A 19,486-nucleotide genomic window follows, 5' to 3' on the forward strand; every position below is an offset into this window, starting at 1 on the left:
TTAAAACTTTTTTTTTTTTTTTTTAAAAAAGAAAAAAAAAACAAAACTTTTTTTTTTTTATTTAAAACTCTTAATATTTTAAAAGATTTCTTCCATTCGTGTCTCTTCTCTACTTCATGCTGTCTCTTACATAGGGCCCACAGTCTAATTTTCTCAGAAGCCACATCCTTAAAGGCTTTATGTGCCCCAAAGGTAGGACCTGGATTTAGGTCTGGATAACTGTCAGCAAGAACTGGTTTGCTGTAAAAGTCATTAATGACATTTCTATTCAAAATAATACAGTGTACAACTCTTAGCAACTGGCATTCGGACTCATGTTCTGTATTCAAGTCATTTGGCTGCCTAAGAGAAAGTTTAATTAGTAGGAATTAATTATAATTAGGTGTCAGAGTTAAGTAACCTCTACACCTAACACGGGGTTTGAACTCACAACCCTGAGATCAAGAGCTGCATGCTCCTCCAACTGAGCCAGCCATCTCTGAAGGAATACAGTCCTAACTAGAGAGAAGAATTACTTACCATTTTGCAGTTCAAGGTAGACTGCCAATAAGATGGCTTCAGGCGGCACCTCTTTAGGATGGATCATTGAAGCCGCCTTTGCTCAAAACAAAAAAAGACACCCATGAAAAACCATCAGCTTAAGACACAAACACCAAGTAATGCTGGGAGGCTGGGGCGGGGGGTGGGGGGGGAGTCTACCAATGACAAGTCAGCAGACTTATCTAAGCTCATTCCCACATGACCTCCTAGGAACTACTACCATTCTGTTCTGATGTCCCTCAACTACCTTTGTCCTCATCCCTACTGATTAAACTAGACGTGTAATTTTTTGTTAAATGATTCGTTATTTTCCTTTACCTAGTCCATGAGTTCTTTTTTTTTTTTTAATTTTTATTTATTTATGATAGTCACAGAGAGAGAGAGAGAGAGGCAGAGACACAGGCAGAGGGAGAAGCAGGCTCCATGCACCGGGAGCCCGACGTGGGATTCGATCCAGGGTCTCCAGGATCGCGCCCTGGGCCAAAGGCAGGCGCCAAACCGCTGCGCCACCCAGGGATCCCTAGTCCATGAGTTCTTAATAGGGGAAAGCTTTTCTTCCCTCTTGGTTTTCACCTACTTGGGACTCTGCTTCCATGTCTTGGCTCTATTTGGTTTTGAGAAGGGTGATCAGACACTCCTGATTCTAAACTCCAGTCATTGGTCCAGGTCTCTTCACCACATGGTTGCGTTTATATTTATATGGTTGCACTTATATTATATATGCATGCATGTCCATTTGTTTTCCTAATAATGACTCAGTAGTGTGGGTCCCAAGTTCCCAATGTTAGCAATAAGAATTCAAACTTAAAAAAGAAAAAAAAAAGCACCACTAGACATGTTCACTATCTCCATTCTTATGGACTGAAACAGTAAAAGTCTGTCAAATAAAATAATTGTTTAAGCAACATGCTGTTCTTTCCTGGATCTGAGAGTCACATCTCCAGCTAGCAGCTTCTGTCTGACCCAGTCCTGAGAAAAGCAGCCTGGCCTGCTCTGGTCAGCCGTGCCAAGATCACAGGGTTATTTCCTCAGTCTGGGCTCTGGGCTGCAGCCTTTTCCTGCCACCTTAATATCCCCTTGTATTCCCCCACCCAGTTTCAGGAGCTCTGGCTTCCAGGCTGTTCTGCTTTTCCCCTTCATCTTATCAGAAAGTGTACTTGTAGAAACATTTATTAACCAGAGGTGGGTGTGTGGGTAAGACAGGGACTCATCCTGATCATAAACAGGAATGCAAACAACAATAATCCAAATTTACCCAAATGCTAGAGAGAGAAGAGAGTGAAAGTACTGTGAATATGAAGAGAGAAAAAGGTTTCTTTTGAATGGAGAGCTTCAGGGCAAAGGGCACCTGCCTTAGTCCTCTCAGGGTAGACACTGGGTAGGCAGAAAATGGGGAGAAAGGCCTTGTATGCCAAGCTGTGAAGATGGGAGATGTCTAGGGGACCAGACGCTTGCTGCAGGGTCAATTCCCTGCAGCCTCAGAAGAGATTATGATGAGCGGGGACTCTTATCCAGGGCACACACTAAGTTCTTCATGCACGAAGCAGGGAGGCTTTTTTCCTCTTACCACGTCACTGAGGTATAATGACTCAGTTTAGAAAATGAGAGTTTACACTTTTAGGCCAAGCTTTATACAGGCAAGGTCATCTGTACAGCACTTTGTGGATATTAAAATCTCCATTTTGCCTCCCAAGTGACTGGTTAACAGAGGTCATTTATTGTTCTTTGAGCTGACCAAAGTCTGCAGCGTTCCCTAAAATACAGGAATTCACAAGAGCAACTTTTTAAGACTTTTTTTTTTTAAAGATTTTATTTATTTATTCATAGAGACAGAGAGAGAGAGGCAGAGACACAGGCAGAGACAGAAGCAGGCTCTATGCAGAGAGCCTGACGTGGGACTCGATCCAGGGTCTCCAGGATCACGCCCTGGGCTGCAGGCGGCGCTAAACTGCTGCGCCACCGGGGCTGCCCAACTTTTTAAGACTTAATGGTGCTCTGCTTACTGGCTGTTCAGAATGGCTACTGGCGGGCAGACAACCTTGGAAACATCTCCGCGGAGCCCTTTCAAACTCTTCACGTCACTGTCCTGCCCTCCCAGGCAGGGCGGCCTCCCAACTAACAAAGGTCCAGCCACTGGATTAACCTAAAAACCAAGGGACCAAACAAAACAAAACCTCCTTCAGACCCTGAGTCAGGTCTGACCTCGTTTGTCTCTCCCAGCGTGGCAGCTGCCAGGGCCACCTGCTGTATGAGAACCTTGAGCTAGACTGTGCATCCTGTAAATTTAGATCAAACGTCCTGTCTGCTGCAGTCAACTCCGTCCCAATCAACTTGTATAACTCAACCATACAAGTGAGATAACAGCAAGTATGTTTCCCTGGATAGTCCATCACTTAACATTTCTGATTTTGGATCAGAATGCCGACCAGATGCCACTAAGTTAACTAAATATCACTTGTGGTTATTTCCCACATGGTAAGATTCTTCACGGCTATACACAAGGTGGTCTTCATAGGAAGAACATTTCCAGAAGCCACTATCTCTCTTGAGAATAGGTTTAATTTCAATTTCAACTACTGTGACAAGTGTACAGGGACACGGACTCTCTCCTGTGCTGCTGGTGAATCTATCATTTGGCACAAACTTTCCATATTAGAAGACTTAAACCTACAGATGCTCAGAAGACCTACTGATGATGTGCCATTTCAGTGGTAGAATTCAGAGGTGTATTTTATTTCTATGTTGCCAGTGGCTTTCTTTAGTGTATGTGGAGTTTCTTTGGCACCAACTTTCTTCTGAAGTCTCCCGTTTTAGTGCTCCAGCCACACAGTACTTATCCTGCTATCCCATAACCAACGTTGGTGGCTTCTAGCTTTTATAAGCACATACACAATTTTAAAGGAAAGGTATTAAATCTTGGTCTTTTCGCTTAATATGTCTTGGATATCCTATTGTAATACAGAGTTTACAGCTGCACTGTGTTAGGCTGTATGGATGCACCATTATTTAAGTGAGCCCTCATTTAGATGATTTCCAATCTTCTGAAATTCTAATTATTTTTTAAAAGATTTTATTTATTTATTGACAGAGAGAAAGAGAGCACAAACAGGGGGAACAACAGAGGGAGAGGAGAAGCAGACTCTCCTCAAGCAGGGGCCCAATGTGGGGCTCGATCCCAGAACCTTGGGATCATGACCTAAGTCAAAGGCAGACACTTAACTGACTGAGCCACCCAGGCACCTCTAAAATTTTAATTATTAAAACCTTTGGGGAGGGATCCCTGGGTGGCGCAGCGGTTTGGCGCCTGCCTTTGGCCCAGGGCGTGATCCTGGAGACCCGGGATCGAATCCCACATCGGGCTCCCGGTGCATGGAGCCTGCTTCTCCCTCTGCCTGTGTCTCTGCCTCTCTCTCTCTCTCTCTCTGTAACTATCATAAATAAATAAAAAAAATTAAAAAAAAATTAAAAAAAAAAAATAAAACCTTTGGGGAAAACCCTTCATTAGGTGTCTAGATTCATTTGTAATAGCTGATCAGGTGTTTACCTTACATGACTATTTTTAAGCTTGGAAAAGTAATACTCCAATTTTTAACAAACTGACCAGAGCCTCAAACAAAATAACAAAAGCTACCGTTTGCTGGCTGCTTAACAAGAGGGCTTGGCCCCGCCACCTCCATCCTCACCTGGTGGAGACACTTTCGAGCTTTGTCATATTCACTCCTCAGGCAGTAGGCGCTGCCAAGATTAAACAGCATCACGGTTCTGGCAGAGGTGACCGAACTGGGGTAGCACTGAGGGGCCCGCTTCCCAGCTGGGGAAAAAGAGCATGGACCCTGGTGAAGAGGCCGGGTCAAGGGCAAGAGGGGGAACCCAATCTACCACCCCAGCAGCTGCTCAGAATAAAGCACAGTGCTACTTCTTAGGTTGCCAAATGAAGGACACATCACAGAAGGCTTGAGTCTACATCTATGGGATGTAAGCCAGGCTACTTTAAGTATTTACAAAACTTCTTACTCACAGGATTCCATTGCTTCATTTTCACCTTTGTCTGATCCTATAAAAACATGAAAATAAACCTGAGGAAGAAGGACAACAGAGTATATTTTCTAGAAACCTAATTTTTTCTTTTTATTTATTTTTTTTACAAAATGAAAATCTAGTATCAAAACGATCTGTCACAGTGTTTACTATTCATGCAGTGGAAGTTCTATTAGAAGATATCAGAAGGTACCACCCACCACCTCCCCATGCCTACATAATAATACTGAACAAGGTGAATGCCAGTCTCACTTCCTTAAAAACTGAACCATGATTTAAAACTGACTTCTGAATGCTTATTTCTACTTTCCTCTGACTGCAGATTCCCTTCAAGGAGAAATATACAGTACGAGAATCAAATTTTTCTAACATTATCACAACCTTTCAAAAGTGACAATTTATTATTTATTTAAAAGTCTTTCTTTGGGGATCCTTGGGTGGCTCAGCGGTTTAGCGCCTGCTTTTGCCCCAGGGTGTGATCCTGAAGTCCCAGGATGGAGTCCCACATCGGGCTCCCTGCATGGAGCCTGCTTCTCCCTCTGCCTGTGTCTCTGCCTCTCTCCCTCCCTCTCTGTGTGTCTCTCATGAATAAATAAATAAAATCTTTAAAAAAATAAAAAGAAAAAATAATTCTTTTTTCTTTCATTTTTTTAAGATTTTATTTATTGAGGGCAGCCCGGTGACTCAGCGGTTTAGCACCGCCTTCAGTCCAGGGTGTGATCCTGGAGACCCAGAATCGAGTCCCACGTTGGGCTCCCTGCATGGAGCCTGCTTCTCCCTCTGCCTGTGTCTCTGCCTCTCAATCTCTCTCTCTCTCTCTCTCTCTCTCTCATTGGGCGCCTGGGTGGCTCAGTGGTTGAGTGTCTGCCTTTGGCTCAGGTCATGATTCCAGGATCCTGGGATTGAGTTCCGTGTTGGGCTCCCCACAGGGAGCCTGCTTTTCCCTCTGCCTACCTCCCTGCCTCTCACTCTGTGTTTCTCATGAATAAATACATAAAATCTAAAAAAAAAAAAATATGTATTTGAGAGAGAGAGAGCAAGCAAGAGACAGAGCACACCTGTGCCCACAGCAGGCAGAGGGAGACAAAGAAGCAGGGTCCCTGCTGAGCAAGGAGCATGATGCAGGGCTCCATCCCAGGACCCCTGGATCATGACCTGAGCTGAAAGTAGACGTTTACCTGACTGAGCCAACCAGGTGTCCCTCTTTCTTTCTTTTCTTTCTTCGTGGGGGAGGAGGGGGGAGGGAGGAGGGAGGGAGTGATGAGAGGGAGGGAGGGGGTGGAGAGAGAGAGTAGAGAGGGCTGTGGTTGGAGGGAGGGGGCGGCGTGAGGGATGAGGGGATTTGGTGGGCGGGGGAGCTATGTCGTTTCTCTGTTATATGGAGATTGGCGTTCTTTGTAGTTTCTGTTTCTTTTTGGGTGTCTTTTTTTTTTCTTTTCTCTTTTTCTTTCTTCTTCTTTCTTTTTTTTTTTTTTATTTTTTTTATTTATGATAGTCACAGGAGAGAGAGAGAGAGAGAGAGAGGAGGAAGAGCAGAGACAGCAGGAGAGAAAGGAAGAAGCAGGCCCCATGCACGGGAGCCCGACGGGGATTCGATCCAGGGTCTCCAGGATCGCGCCTGGGCCAAAGGCAGGCGCCAAACCGCGCGAAACCAGGGACCTTGTTAGGGAGGGAGCGGGGTGAGGGAGGAGGGAGGGGAGCGGGAGGGAGGGAGGAGGGAGGAGGGAGGGAGGTGAGGAGGGAGGGAGGGAGGGAGGGAGGGAGGAAGGAGGAAGGAAGGAAGGAAGGAAGGAAGGAAGGAGAAGGAAGGAAGGAGGAAGGAGAGGGAGGGGAGGAGGGGGGGAGGAGGGAGGGAGGGAGGGAGGGAGGGAGGGAGGGAGGGAGGGAGGGAGGGAGGGAGGGGGGAGGAGGGAGGGCGGGAGGGGAGGGAGGGGGGAGGGAGTGGGCAGTGGGGAGTGCGGGAGGATTGGGAGTGACGGAGGAAGGAAGGCAGAGGGAATTCCCGTCCTGTCGTCATTACCGTTACGACGTCAGGCTTCATTCTGCTTCCTTCTTTTCTTGTCTTCTCTTTCCTTTTCTTATCTTTACTGTCTCTCTTTCTTTTTTCTTTTAGGTAAGTCATCTCTACACCCAACGTGGGGCTTGAACTCATGACCCTGAGATCAGAGTTGCATGACTGAGCCAGCCAGGTGCCCCTCTAGAGTGAGCACTTAGACCATGTGATAATCAACTCTTACGTCTACTCAGAAAACAATTATTACAAAATATGTACAGCTAAAAATGTAGAAAGCCAACCTAAAACTTCTTTCCCTTGACAACTATGCCTTTAAATCTCTACACATCCAGGAAAGCAGTGGAAATGGTGACTTGTTCTGATCAAATGTATCCTCACTAACCTTGGTCCTGCTCATTTGAAGAGATCCCTAAGGAAACATCAGTGACATTCTCCGGGTTCAAGTGAGTAATGGCATCAGATATTCTGTCCAGAGAGATGAGGGCTTCTGCAGCATATAAATGGCCCAAAAACCTAAGATGATAAGATTCCAAAACAGGTAGTAGGTTATCACAAAACACCCAATGTATAACAAGATTTGGTGTACACATGCTCACATATTTCATATATTTGAATTGAAATAAAAGTTTACAAATGGATCAATTAAAGGTCACTTAAAAAAATAAATAGGGCAGCCCCCCATGGCGCAGTGGTTTAGCGCCGCCTGCAGCCTGGGATGTGATCCTGGAGGCCTGGGATCGAGTCCTACGTCAGGCTCCCTGCATGGAGCCTGCTTCTCCCTCTGCCTGTGTCTCTGCCTCTCTCTCGCTCTCTCTCTCTGTGTGTCTCTATGAATAAATAAATAAAATAATAAATAAATAAATAAATAAATGGTCACTTGAATCTTATCTCTATAAAAATATCTTAAAATATACAATAATTTTTATATAGCTAAGCTGGAACAGGTATCAAGAAAAAAGTTCAAAATTGGCAAATTTACTGTTCTGTTTATGCAGAAAATAACATTAACATAAGATGGGAATGAAGTTCTAAAATAAGAGGCAGGTCCAAGGATGAATCCTCCAGTCTCTGCTGCTGGAAAAGTCAAAAGACACCAGAGTACCAGACTGGACTGGGAACAGATTTGGGTCAGATCAACTTTACTTCTATCCCAAAGATTCTCTGCTTTTCAAATAATCTTTTTTATGCCCATTGATGTTTTAGGACAGATATGCATCCTCCTGGCTTATAATAGCCTGCTTCTTCAGGTCTTTTACTTACAGGCCATTTTTCTCTATGATCACTTGATAGATTTTTCAAAATTAAAACAGAATGAGATATATATACCTTTGCTGAAAATCTTAATGACTTTTCCTACCTGAGAACAAAACAAAACTTCTATTTACAGTTTTCCACATTTGGTCCCACTTTTCTATATCCAGTCAATATTCCTACCCCCTCAAAAATTGCTCTGATCCTACCAGACAGTGTCCCGGGCAGGGCACACCTGCTGCTCCCCCGGGGCCTGGCTTTCTGGAGCAAGCCTGGTTTCATCTCCACAAGTCAAAATCTACTCTCCTCCTTTTATTTTAGTTCTTTTTTTTTTTTTTTTTTTTAATTTTTATTTATTTGTGATAGTCACAGAGAGACAGAGAGAGAGAGGCAGAGACACAGGCAGAGGGAGAAGCAGGCTCCATGCACCGGGAGCCTGATGTGGGATTCGATCCCGGGTCTCCAGGATCGCGCCCTGGGCCAAAGGCAGGCGCCAAACCGCTGCGCCACCCAGGGATCCCTATTTTAGTTCTTTTAAGATTTTATTTTCAAGTAATCTCTATACTCCTTGGGGCATGGGAACCAGGGCAGCCTCTCTCTCTCTGCCTCTCTCTCTCTGCGTCTCTCATGAATAAATAAAAAAATAAAAAGAAAAAAGAAAATAACTGAGCCAGTTAGGCATCCTCTAGTCCTCCTTTTAAATGGCCAGCTAGGTCTCACCTGCCCCAACTGAATCTGTCCCCATGAATCTCAAATCCTCAAATTTTAGGCTTTATTTATTTATTTATAATATTTTATTTATTTATTCATGACAGACACAGAGAAAAAGAGAGGCAGTGACACAGGCAGAGGGAGAAGCAGGCTCCACGCAGGGAGCCCGACATGGGACTCGATCCCAGGTCTCCAGGACCACACCCCAGGTTGAAGGCGGCACTAAACTGCTGGGCCACCGGGGCTCCCCTTTTGGCTCTTTTCCTTTTTTTTTTTTTTTTTTTTTTAATTTTTATTTATTTATGATAGTCGCACAGAGAGAGAGAGAGAGAGAGGCAGAGACACAGGCAGAGGGAGAAGCAGGCTCCATGCACCGGGAGCCCGACGTGGGATTCGATTCCGGGTCTCCAGGATCGCGCCCTGGGCCAAAGGCAGGCGCCAAACTGCTGCGCCACCCAGGGATCCCCTTTTGGCTCTTTTCAATATGACTTTTTAAGGGATTTACAAACACTCAAGGGCTCTTTAATTCTTTTTTCTTTTTTTTTTTTTTTTTTTAAGATTTTATTTATTCACGAGAGACACACAGACTGAGAGAGGCAGAGACACAGGCAGAGGGAAAAGCAGGCTCCATGTAGGGAGCCTGACGTGGGACTCGATCCTGGGTCTCCAGGATCACACCCTGGGCTGAAGGCAGCACTAAACCGCTGAGCCACCTGGGGCTGCCCGGGCTCTTTAATTCTTAAGCAATTTCTTTTAACTACCAGGGGCTGCAATGATCTTTTATTTTGCTTGTCCACCAAATACCCTAACAGAAATGACAAGTTTTTAAAAAATCAGTAACTTTAATTATGAGAAAATATAATTTAAAAATTTAATTAAAGTAGTATCCACAAGCCAGTAACACATAAATTAAAAGCCAAACACATACATTCAAAGAACTACTTCAAAAACAGATCACTTCAAAGGCAAAAAAGTAATTTTACTTTGGAGATTATAGCTTATATACTCACAGGATGAATGAAAAAACAACTGTTCTAACGTTATACAGAGTATTTGTAGTGTTGAATAAAATTTCTAGCATGGGCATCATATAAAGACTCAAAGAATGCTGCATCTCATTCAGTCTCCATAAAAGGAAAGACATGCTTTAGCAGATTGTAGAATGACAATGTCACTAATCTGAAGTTTGAATAAAATTCCTATAGTCTCAATTCTTATTTGCCTATTTAAATTGCATTCCTTGAAGCAGATCTATCATGCTGACTAAAGTCCTTTTACTGTGGGTCTTCTTCCTGAGGACTGACCTTATTTTTGGGACTAATACGCGAAAACACACTCCAGTCTGGCCTAGTAGTGGACACTAGAGAGTGCAAAGTTGCTACCTCCTGATGCTCAGTAGAGTGAACACTATTTCCCTGAATCTCTGAGGTACAGCAAGGCTAAAGAGCCTAACACAGACCTACCAAATTAATGTTTCAATCAGTTGTTGCTTTGTCTAGATAATATATCCCACTGGGGGAGTAAGCAGCAATATGCACCACAAACTAACTGAAAACCTCCAAACAAAACGAACCCGGGACACACAGGGCAAGTCACACTTACTTAAGTGATCCTGACAGCTTGGGCTGCTGAAGAAGTTTATCTGCATGATTCAAAGCCATAAGGTTATCACCCAAAGCCAGAGCCACGTAAGCACTACAGGCAAGTATGGAGCATCTGGAACACAAAAGGGAAGGGTTGAAAACTTGAATTACAAAATGGACAATGGTTGTATCTGCTACTAAACAGGAAAGAATGTCCTAATTATAGCTGTGACAATCTGGACACTGGAAAAGAAGAGAGGAAGCCACAATAGTAATGGTAAGAATTAGGATGACATAGAACTACCATTTGAGGCACAGTGTGGCTATTTGCCTAAACCATCTTTAGCTTCCATCCAACTCACCCCCATCTCCAACAAAACCAAAAGGAGTTACAATATATACTTAGCCTATAAAAAAAAATAACAGGGGAACCCTGGGTGGCGCAGCGGTTTAGCGCCTGCCTTTGGCCCAGGGCGCGATCCTGGAGACCCGGGATCGAATCCCATATCGGGCTCCTGGTGCATGGAGCCTGCTTCTCTCTCTGCCTATGTCTCCGCCTCTCTCTCTCTCTCTGTGATTATCATAAATTAAAAAAAAAAAAAATAACATAGTTAATGGCCTAGTGAGAATTTACTTCCCACAGAACATTTAACATCCTAGAAATAAAGCTACAGAGGCAGATATTCTTTCAAACTCATTTCACTAAGAAACACAATTTACTCATTAAAAAATCCATTTAGCTTAAAGTGTTCTTCTCTGAACCTGTTAACTCTATAGTTCTTAAGTAACAGTATCAAGATAAACTAAAAGAATTTCATTCATATGGGTACTATCACCCTAAATGAATATTCAAGAAAGAAACAAGGCTGAATAAATACACGTGAAGGTAAAAAAAATTAAGTTATATTGACTTTGCTAAGGTGGGCTGGAAAGCTAAATTTCTGCTTGGTTTTCTACTTAATGGGCAGCTCATTTAAAACAGGCCCGTGCCTACGTCTTGGGTGTCTTGAACTGTTTAGTGTAAGATGTCGAAAGACTTTTCTGTCGGATTGTCTCAGAGGTATAGCAGATCATTGGTTCAGAGGGAGGCGAGTCTGCTTCAAGGTTGTGAAGACTATTGACTGGCTTCTCTTGAATATTTTAAACTGAATTGGCATTTTCAGTAATAACTGCAATTTCTTTTCAAAGCATTTTATAGAGGGGCTCTTAATTTTCTACCATTAGTATATATATCTTTTTATTAAAGGAAAAAGAACGTTCCAAGAATAATAAAGAATAAAGAAAAAAAAAAAACAGGTCTTGCAAAAGACTTGACACTAATAGATCACCTGAATGTTAAACAACTGCTCCAAAAAGCAATCTTAAAATAAACCTCTGTCAAATAGAAATGAGGTCTGAATGGCCAACCGCAAATGACCCAACTTAGATACAGAGTTTTGAGTTATGTTTACAAATTACAGTACATATGTGTATCATTAAGTGCATTCGGGTTGTAATTTCAGTCTAAGGAAGAATGCAACTCCCATAGCACTGCAGTTTTCTGATAATCCGAAATTCTTATAGAAATGGCCCTTTAAAAGCACAGCTAGGCAAATCCAGAAGTAGCTTGCTGTATACTCTTCACTGGATGAGTTCTGGTTGTTCGGACCTTGGAAAATTGGATTGTTGGGATCTGGGTTGTTGTTGGGATCTACACAGAAAAGTAGACTGGCCAGGGAGGAGACACAAGGAAATTTAGATTTATGGCCTCAGGCTATAATCGTAGGTGCTGAAAGGGTGCCTAATGTGGTCCCTTGTTTTAGGAAGGTAGAGACTGAAACCCAAAGTTATTATAAATATATTCTGTAGCTTAGAGTATGTGATTAGAGTTAGGTCTAACATTTAACATCATGGACTCCGAATTCACTGCCCTTCCCATCCTATTACTTCACTATCAGTTTACAAGACTGCCTGAAAATAAAGTAGAAAGAAAAGATTGTTATAGTTTTTCTAATGCGTATGTAACGGTGTATACAACTGTAGGTACTCAAGCTTGCCTCTTCATTTATTTATTTATTTTTATTTTTTATTAAGTTTTTTTTTTTAATTTTTATTTATTTATGATAGTCACACACAGAGAGAGAGAGGCAGAGACATAGGCAGAGGGAGAAGCAGCCTCCATGCACCGGGAGCCCAATGTGGGATTCGATCCCGGGTCTCCAGGATTGCGCCCTGGGCCAAAGGCAGGCGCTAAACCGCTGCGCCACCCAGGGATCCCTCTTCATTTATTTTTTAAAAAAGATTTTATTTATATATTCATGAGAGAGAGAGAGATCGAGAGAGAGAGAGAGAGAGAGAGAGAGAGGCAGACACACAGGCAGAGGGAGAAGCAGGCTCCATGCAGGGAGCCTGACGTGGGACTCGATCCCTGGACTCCAGGACCACGCCCTGGGCCAAAGGCAGGCGCTAAACCGCTGAGCCACCCAGGGATCCCTTGTCTCTTTATTTTTAAAAAAGATTTCACTTATTTGAGAGAGGGAGAATAAGCAGAGAGAGCAGAAAGCAGGGAGAAGCAGACTCCCCTGAGTAGGGAGCCTGATGTGGGGCTCGATCCCAGGACCCTGAGATCACGGCCTGAGCTGAAGGCAGACGCTTAACTGACTGAGTCATCCAGGTGCCCCATGCTTGTTTCTTTAAAAGGGAAGAAAACAGAATGAAATCCAAACAAAGTTTAAATTTTCTTACGAAGCCTAGAATTTAAAATCTGAACCCTGTTCACAGGAGTAAGAGCCGGCAAGCAATGTCCTTCTCAAAGGGATTTTTTGAGAAAAAAATCTGGGCTGCCCTGTGGCCACAACCTCTGGGGAGCATCCTCTCTCTGATGGAAGAAGCAAGGGCCCAAAGATGGAAGGCACTGGCTAGTTAGCTCCTTTGTGCAGAAGCTCCTCAGGGTTTAGCTCTGTGTTGTGAGATTAGGATGACTTAATTTCCTCTTTTGGCTTATTTGTACTATGTTAAAATGGCCATGAACACCCATTCATCAGCCAGGTGTGTACTGCTTATGAAGAAAAGGACTTTTAAGGCCTAGGTCTACGGAGGCACAAGACCACTATCAGCTTGGGACCCATATGAATGAAACTCATAAAGTTTATTTATTTATTTATTTGGTAAAGATTTTATTTATTTATTCATGAGAGACAGAGAGAGAGACAGAGAGACAGAGAGAGGCAGAGACACAGGCAGAGAGAGAAGCAGGCTCCATGCAGGGAGCCCGATGTGGGACTCGATCCCAGGTCTCTGGGATCACACCTGTGGGCTGAAGGTGGCGCTAAACCGCTGGGCCACCGGCGCTGCTCGAAAATCATAAAGTTTAATACTGTTTTCATCTGTGATGTGGCCAAAGGTCAGGGCAAAATATAAGCTCCTTAAAAGCAGAAGCTTTGTGTTTCCTACACAAAGACTAGAGCAATTCCTCAGCATTTGTGCAGTAGGTATTACACAGGTCATCACTGAAGACCACAGCTCTGGATATCTTTTCACTTACTGCTCCAGACACCCAGACCTCCACCTGTCTCAATGGTGAAGCTACCTCCTTCCCAGCTCCCACAGACAGGAGAGTCATCCTGCACGCTTTGGGGCCTATCATCTAGGACTGCCGCACGTCAGGCAGGCTCTCAGGCAGGCTTGCTGGGAAAAGCCTGCCCTGGCCTCTCCCTGACAGTAGGGGGCTATTACTGCTCCAGCCCACTGTCAAGCCCACTTTGGGTCCAGAAATCAGTCATGTAAGATTGCAGCAGGTTCCTGTTATCCAGGAAGTCCAAACTACAGTTACGTACCAGGTAAAAATTTGGTTTCTTCAGCTTTTACCTCTTTTCCCAGAAGGTATCATATCAAATCACAACAGTATAGAAGATTCTAATAATAATCTTTCTTTGCAAAAATATTTAAGTATGTGAATGCAGAACTCTGTGTCTGGCATTCTTATCAAGACTGACAGGATTAACCAAGTTTCACTGCACAAAACGAAAACTAACATTTATGGCTCCTCTTCCCTTAGCGCCTCACAACCAACCCCAACCTCTCACCACACTCACCCATCTTTCCTCTAGGAAACAATACTCCATTCTGCATAATTCCTACTGAATGGTGACACCAGAAGCACATAGAGCTCTCTCTAGTAAGCCCCTGGAGAAATTACTTTACTTTCAAGAGTTGCTACTTAAAATACTGAACAGCCCCCCCCCCCCCTATTTCTTCGAGTCACTGTCCAATCTGCTTTACCAACCACACAGTGGATCTGACAGTTCATCAGACTGGAAGAACCATACCTCAAGGGAAGAGACACACTAGCTTCCCACCCCTCCCATCCCCCCCACCATGGAGGATCTGACTCAACCCCACACTCTCCTCTCCAAGTGGGAGGAGCTTGCTCTAGATTCACAGAATGCCAACCCTTGGAAAAGAAAAAACAAAAAAGACAGGAAAAAAGAAAGGGAAGAAATGGGGGTGGGGACTTTCCTTAAAGCATCAAATTACAGCAACAAGGCATATAAAACTAGGCATTAAAATCTGTCAAGTCAGATATTCCGTGAGTTACGTGAATCTAAACCAAATGTTTGAAATAGTTTAACCCTTAATAAAAAAGGCTAAAATGGGGGTAAATCTAGTCAATCACCATGTGTCAAAAGAAACAATCTTATGGCAAACATGTTTGAAAAACTGGCCAAAAAATCCAATGAAGCATCTCTTCCAAGATGAATATGGTTACTAGATTATATAATTAAAAAAAAAAATCGGGCGCTTGGCTGGCTCAGTTGGTAGAGCACTCCACTCTTTTTTTTTTTTAGCACTCCACTCTTGATCTCAGGGTCATGAGTTTGAGCTTTATAGTGCTATAAAGCAGAGTCTACTTTAAAATAAAGTCTGTCAACCTATTTCCATTTCTATAATAATCTCGAAAATGTTAAACTTGTCAACTTTCAAATCTTTAGAAAACTTAAAAGTTAAATGTTTTTCACTTCATGTGTTTTGTAAACATTTTGCTTTCTAGTAACAGATCTGTGCAAAAACGCTGACAAACACACCCCGAAATCCAAAACAAATAGAAGCCCAACACAAAGAAGCTGAAAAAAGGCTTTTTCAACTAAATCTAGGATCTCAAATGACCCAGTCCTAACCCAGTCCAGCAAATAAAATTCATAAAGTCATAGACAGCATTTTATATACAAACGGGACCTGAAGATCACCCAACCCAATTCGCTTTCTTGACAGAAGAGAATTGTAAGGCCTATAGAGGTTAAATGATTTGTCCAATGTCAGCAGTGGCCGTATGGGGCTTACACAGAATGACAGCACACTGAAGAATTACTCGAACTCTGCCAATTGATGAACATTGTTGATGATGTGAAGGAAGTGCCACACATACAGGTTTTCTTTGGTAGGGTTGATTATAGATGGATACATTTCAGCAGGACCACACACTCATTTATACAAGCAACAGGAGATTCAAAAGATTATTAGCTATAATTCTGTTTTAGGTATGTCTCATGAGCTACAACAGGATAACACTAAAAGAAACTGGATTTCCTAAGTACATGAGGACTACCTATAATATTTATGTTATCAACCATTTGTTTGATTCATCTTCTCTCATAAACACTGGGTCATGGGAGGGCCCTCTTAATTGAATGGGAAATCATTCACTGAGTATTACATCAGATTCTAAATGAACTAATAAAAGTTCTATTATTTATGCTTGTAGAGTAATTTGATCTGAATACTTCTTTTTTTTTTTTAAGATTTTATTTATTCATGAGAGACACAGAAAGAGAGGCAGAGGGAGGAGAAGCAGGCTCCATGCAAGAAGCCCGATGTGGGACTCGATCCGGAGAATCCAGGATCACGCTCTGAGCCAAAGGTAGATGCTCTACCACTGAGCCATCCAGGCGTCCCTGAATACTTCTTTTAATCCATTTTTGAGCTTCTTATATATAAAAAAAAGGCAAATAGAAATTTCATTTTTACTCTGTGTGCTATTTTTAATTTTTTTTTTTTAATTTTATTTATTTATGATAGTCACAGAGAGAGAGAGAGAGAGAGGCAGAGACACAGGCAGAGGGAGAAGCAGGCTCCATGCACCGGGAGCCCGACATGGGATTCGATCCCGGGTCTCCAGGATCGCGCCCTAGGCCAAAGGCAGGCGCCAAACCGCTGCGCCACCCAGGGATCCTATTTTTAATTTTTTTAAAAAAATATTTATTTATTTATTTATTCATGAGAGACACAGAAAGAGAGAGGCAGAGACACAGGCAGAGGGAGAAGCAGGCTCCATTCAGGGAGCCCGACGTGAGACTTGATTCCGGGACTCCAGGATCACGACCTGAGCTGAAGGCAGATGCGCCCAACCACTGAGCCACCCAGACATCCCTATGATTTTTAATTTCTAATACAGATATTTCCCATGTAGGCCCCCAAATTATTTCCTACCCTTTTCAAGTTCTGTTACACTTACTTTCGAGTTCTAGAGCAGCCTCCATTTTAGTTTTAGAAATTAAAAGTTCAATTAATATCACAATCTCAGAATGAGTAACAAAGATGTCCTAGAATATGCAATATTTAAGACTCAGTACACACCCAAGCTGGCTATTAAACCACTATGCAACAAGGAAATGTTAATATGTGACTAATCCTATGAACTTATTTCTTTCCTGTTAATAAAGCACTAGTATGGGGGCACCTGGGTGGCTCAGAAGGTTAAGTGTCTGCCTTTAGCTCAGGTTGTGATGCTGGGGTCCTGGGATCAAGTCCCACATCAGGCTCTCTTTTCCAAGCAGAGCCTGCTTCTCTCTCTCTGAACCTGCCCCTGATTCTCGTGAATAAATAAATAAAATCTTTTAAAAACAATAAGGTACTAATACACAAAAGAATTAAGTTGAGCCCTTACTTCATATCATATATAAAAATTAATGGAAAAACAGATAAAAGACCTAAATGTAACAGGTAAAAACTATAAAACTCTTAGAAGAAAACATAAGGGGGATCCCTGGGTGGCTCAGCGGTTTGGCGCCTGCCTTCAGCCCAGGGCGTGATCCTGGAGTCCCGGGATCTAGTCTCACATCGGGCTTCCTGCAGGGAGCCTGTTTCTCCTCTGTGTCTCTGCCTCTCTCTCTCTCTCTGTCTCTCATGAATAAATAAATAAGATCTTAAAAAAAAAAAAAAAAAAAAAAGAAGAAAACATAAGGGCCAACCCTTATGACCTTGGATTTGGCAATGGATTCTTAGATAGGACACAAAAAGTATGACCAAGGGGCAACTGGGTGGCTCAGTTGGTTAAGTGTCTGCCTTCAGCTCAGGTCATGATCTCAGGGTCCTGGGATTGAGCCCCATGTCGGGCTCCCTGCTTGGCCAGGACTCCTTCTCCCTTTGTCCCTGCTTGTGTTCTCTCTCTCTCAAATAAATAAATATAATCTTAAAAAAAAAAAAAAAGAAAAAGAAAAAAGTATGATCAATAAAAGAAAGAAAGAAAATAAAACAAACAAGAAGTGCCTGGGTGGCTGAGTCAGTTGGATGTCAGGCTTAGTTTTAGCTTGAGCCATCATCTCAGGGTCCTCGGATCAAACCCGTGTTGGGCTTCATGCTCAGTGGGGAATCTGCTTGGATTTCCCTCCTTCTCCCTTCACCCCATCCTCCCACCACTCACGTTCTAAAATAAATCTTTAAAAAAAAAAATAGATAAGTTGAACTTTATCAAACTAAAAAAATTTCACTTCAATTTTATTTTTTTTACCTCAATTAAAATGAAAAACTTCTGGGACTCAAAGTTTACCTTCAAAAAAGTAAGAAGATAACTGATAGAATGGGAAAAATAATTGTAAACTATGATAAGGGTCTTGTGTCTAGAATGTATAAAGAACTCTTACAACACAATAAAAGGGCAATAACCCAATTACAAAATAGAAAGAAGATCTGAATAAACATTTCTCCAAGGAAGATATACAAATGCCCAATAAGAACATGAAAAGAAGCTCAAAAGCATCAGTCTGTAGGATGCCTGGGTGACTCAGCAGTTGTGTATCTGCCTTTTGCTCAGGGCATGATCCTGGGATCTGGGACCGAGTCCCCCATTCCGCTCCCTGTGAGGAGCCTGATTCTCTCTCTGCCTACGTCTCTGCCTCTCTTTGTGTCTCTCATGAATAAATAAATCTTAAAAAATAAATTTCTTAAAAAAGACAAATAATCCAAATGTCTATAATGAATGAAAGGATAAATAAAATGTGGTGTGTCCATATGATGAAATATTATTCAATAAAAACAAGTATGATACTTGCTACAACTTGGATAAACCTTGAAAACATTCACTATCCTACGTGAAAGAGGCCAGTCATAAAAGCCTCCAACATTGATTCCATCCATATGAAAGTCCAGAATAGAAAAATCTATAGAGCTAGAATAATTAGGGCTGGGGAGTATACTGGGGGCAAAGGGATGATAGCTAAGGGTTGCATGGTTTCTTTTTGAGGTGATGAAAGTGTTCTAAAATTGACGGTGGTGATGGTTGCACAACTATGCACTAAAAACCACTGGGTTGTAAATTTTAAATGGGTAAATTGCATGGTTTGTGAATTATATCTCAGTGTTTTAAAAACATAAGCTATCAGTAGAAAGTAAAAAAATGTTTTGTTAAATAAGATCTTAAAAATATACCCTTATAACTAATCACTGTATAAGAAAATCATTCTCTCTCAAATGCATGTGGCAACATCAATATTTAAATCAAAGCAGATGGCCAAAATATCAATCCTGCATAAGTGTCTCTATTCTTTTTTTTTTTAAAGATTGTATTTAAGAGAGAAAGGGAGAGAGCGGCGTGCCCATGAGCAGAAGGAGCAGACTCCCCGCTGAGCAACAAGCCTGAAGACAGGCTGAATCCCTTAGGATCATGACCTGAGCTGAAGGCAGACGCTTTACTTACTGAGGCACCCAGGTGCCTGAAGGGTCTACATTCTAATAAGATTCATTTGGAAATCAGGGCTTTTTTTTTTTTTTTTTTTAATTAGGGCTTTTAAGATAAAAATTTCTCTGAAGAGATGGCTAAAATTATGGCATGTAAGAAAACTGGCATAGTAACAATATTAGACATTTGTAAAAACCATGTATCAACAAATACAAACAATTCAAACAGGGTTCTAAAAACTCAGAGCAGGGGCGCCTGGGTGACTCAGACCCTTAAGCAGTTAAGCATCTATCTGCCTCTTGGTTTGGGCTCAGATCGTGATCTCATGAATGGTTGAGATCAAGCCTGACAAAGGGCTCTGCACTCAGTAGGAGTCTGCTTGAAGACTGCCTCAATCAACTCATGTAAACACGTGCA

General features: G+C 42.4%; 1 protein-coding gene across 6 annotated transcripts in view; it reads right to left on the reverse strand.

The window, feature by feature from the left end:
* The window catches only part of CNOT10 (CCR4-NOT transcription complex subunit 10), a 74,630-nt gene that overhangs the window by 1,137 nt on the left and 54,007 nt on the right, over positions 1–19,486 (reverse strand). For 4 of the 6 annotated variants that reach the window (XM_038570335.1, XM_038570336.1, XM_038570333.1 and 1 more), the window contains 5 exons: positions 10,157–10,270; positions 6,975–7,105; positions 4,559–4,594; positions 4,224–4,351; positions 520–595 (listed from right to left, as the gene is read on the reverse strand). In XM_038570335.1, the coding sequence (XP_038426263.1) occupies positions 520–595; positions 4,224–4,351; positions 4,559–4,594; positions 6,975–7,105; positions 10,157–10,270 (485 nt within the window). Of the gene's footprint in view, positions 1–519; positions 596–2,413; positions 2,684–4,223; positions 4,352–4,558; positions 4,617–6,974; positions 7,106–10,156; positions 10,271–19,486 lie in introns of those variants that run through there. The other 2 variants (XR_005376809.1, XM_038570334.1) reach the window with 2 other exon arrangements.

The sequence above is a fragment of the Canis lupus genome, chromosome 23, assembly GCF_011100685.1.
Source record: "Canis lupus familiaris isolate Mischka breed German Shepherd chromosome 23, alternate assembly UU_Cfam_GSD_1.0, whole genome shotgun sequence".
NCBI lineage: Eukaryota > Metazoa > Chordata > Mammalia > Carnivora > Canidae > Canis > Canis lupus.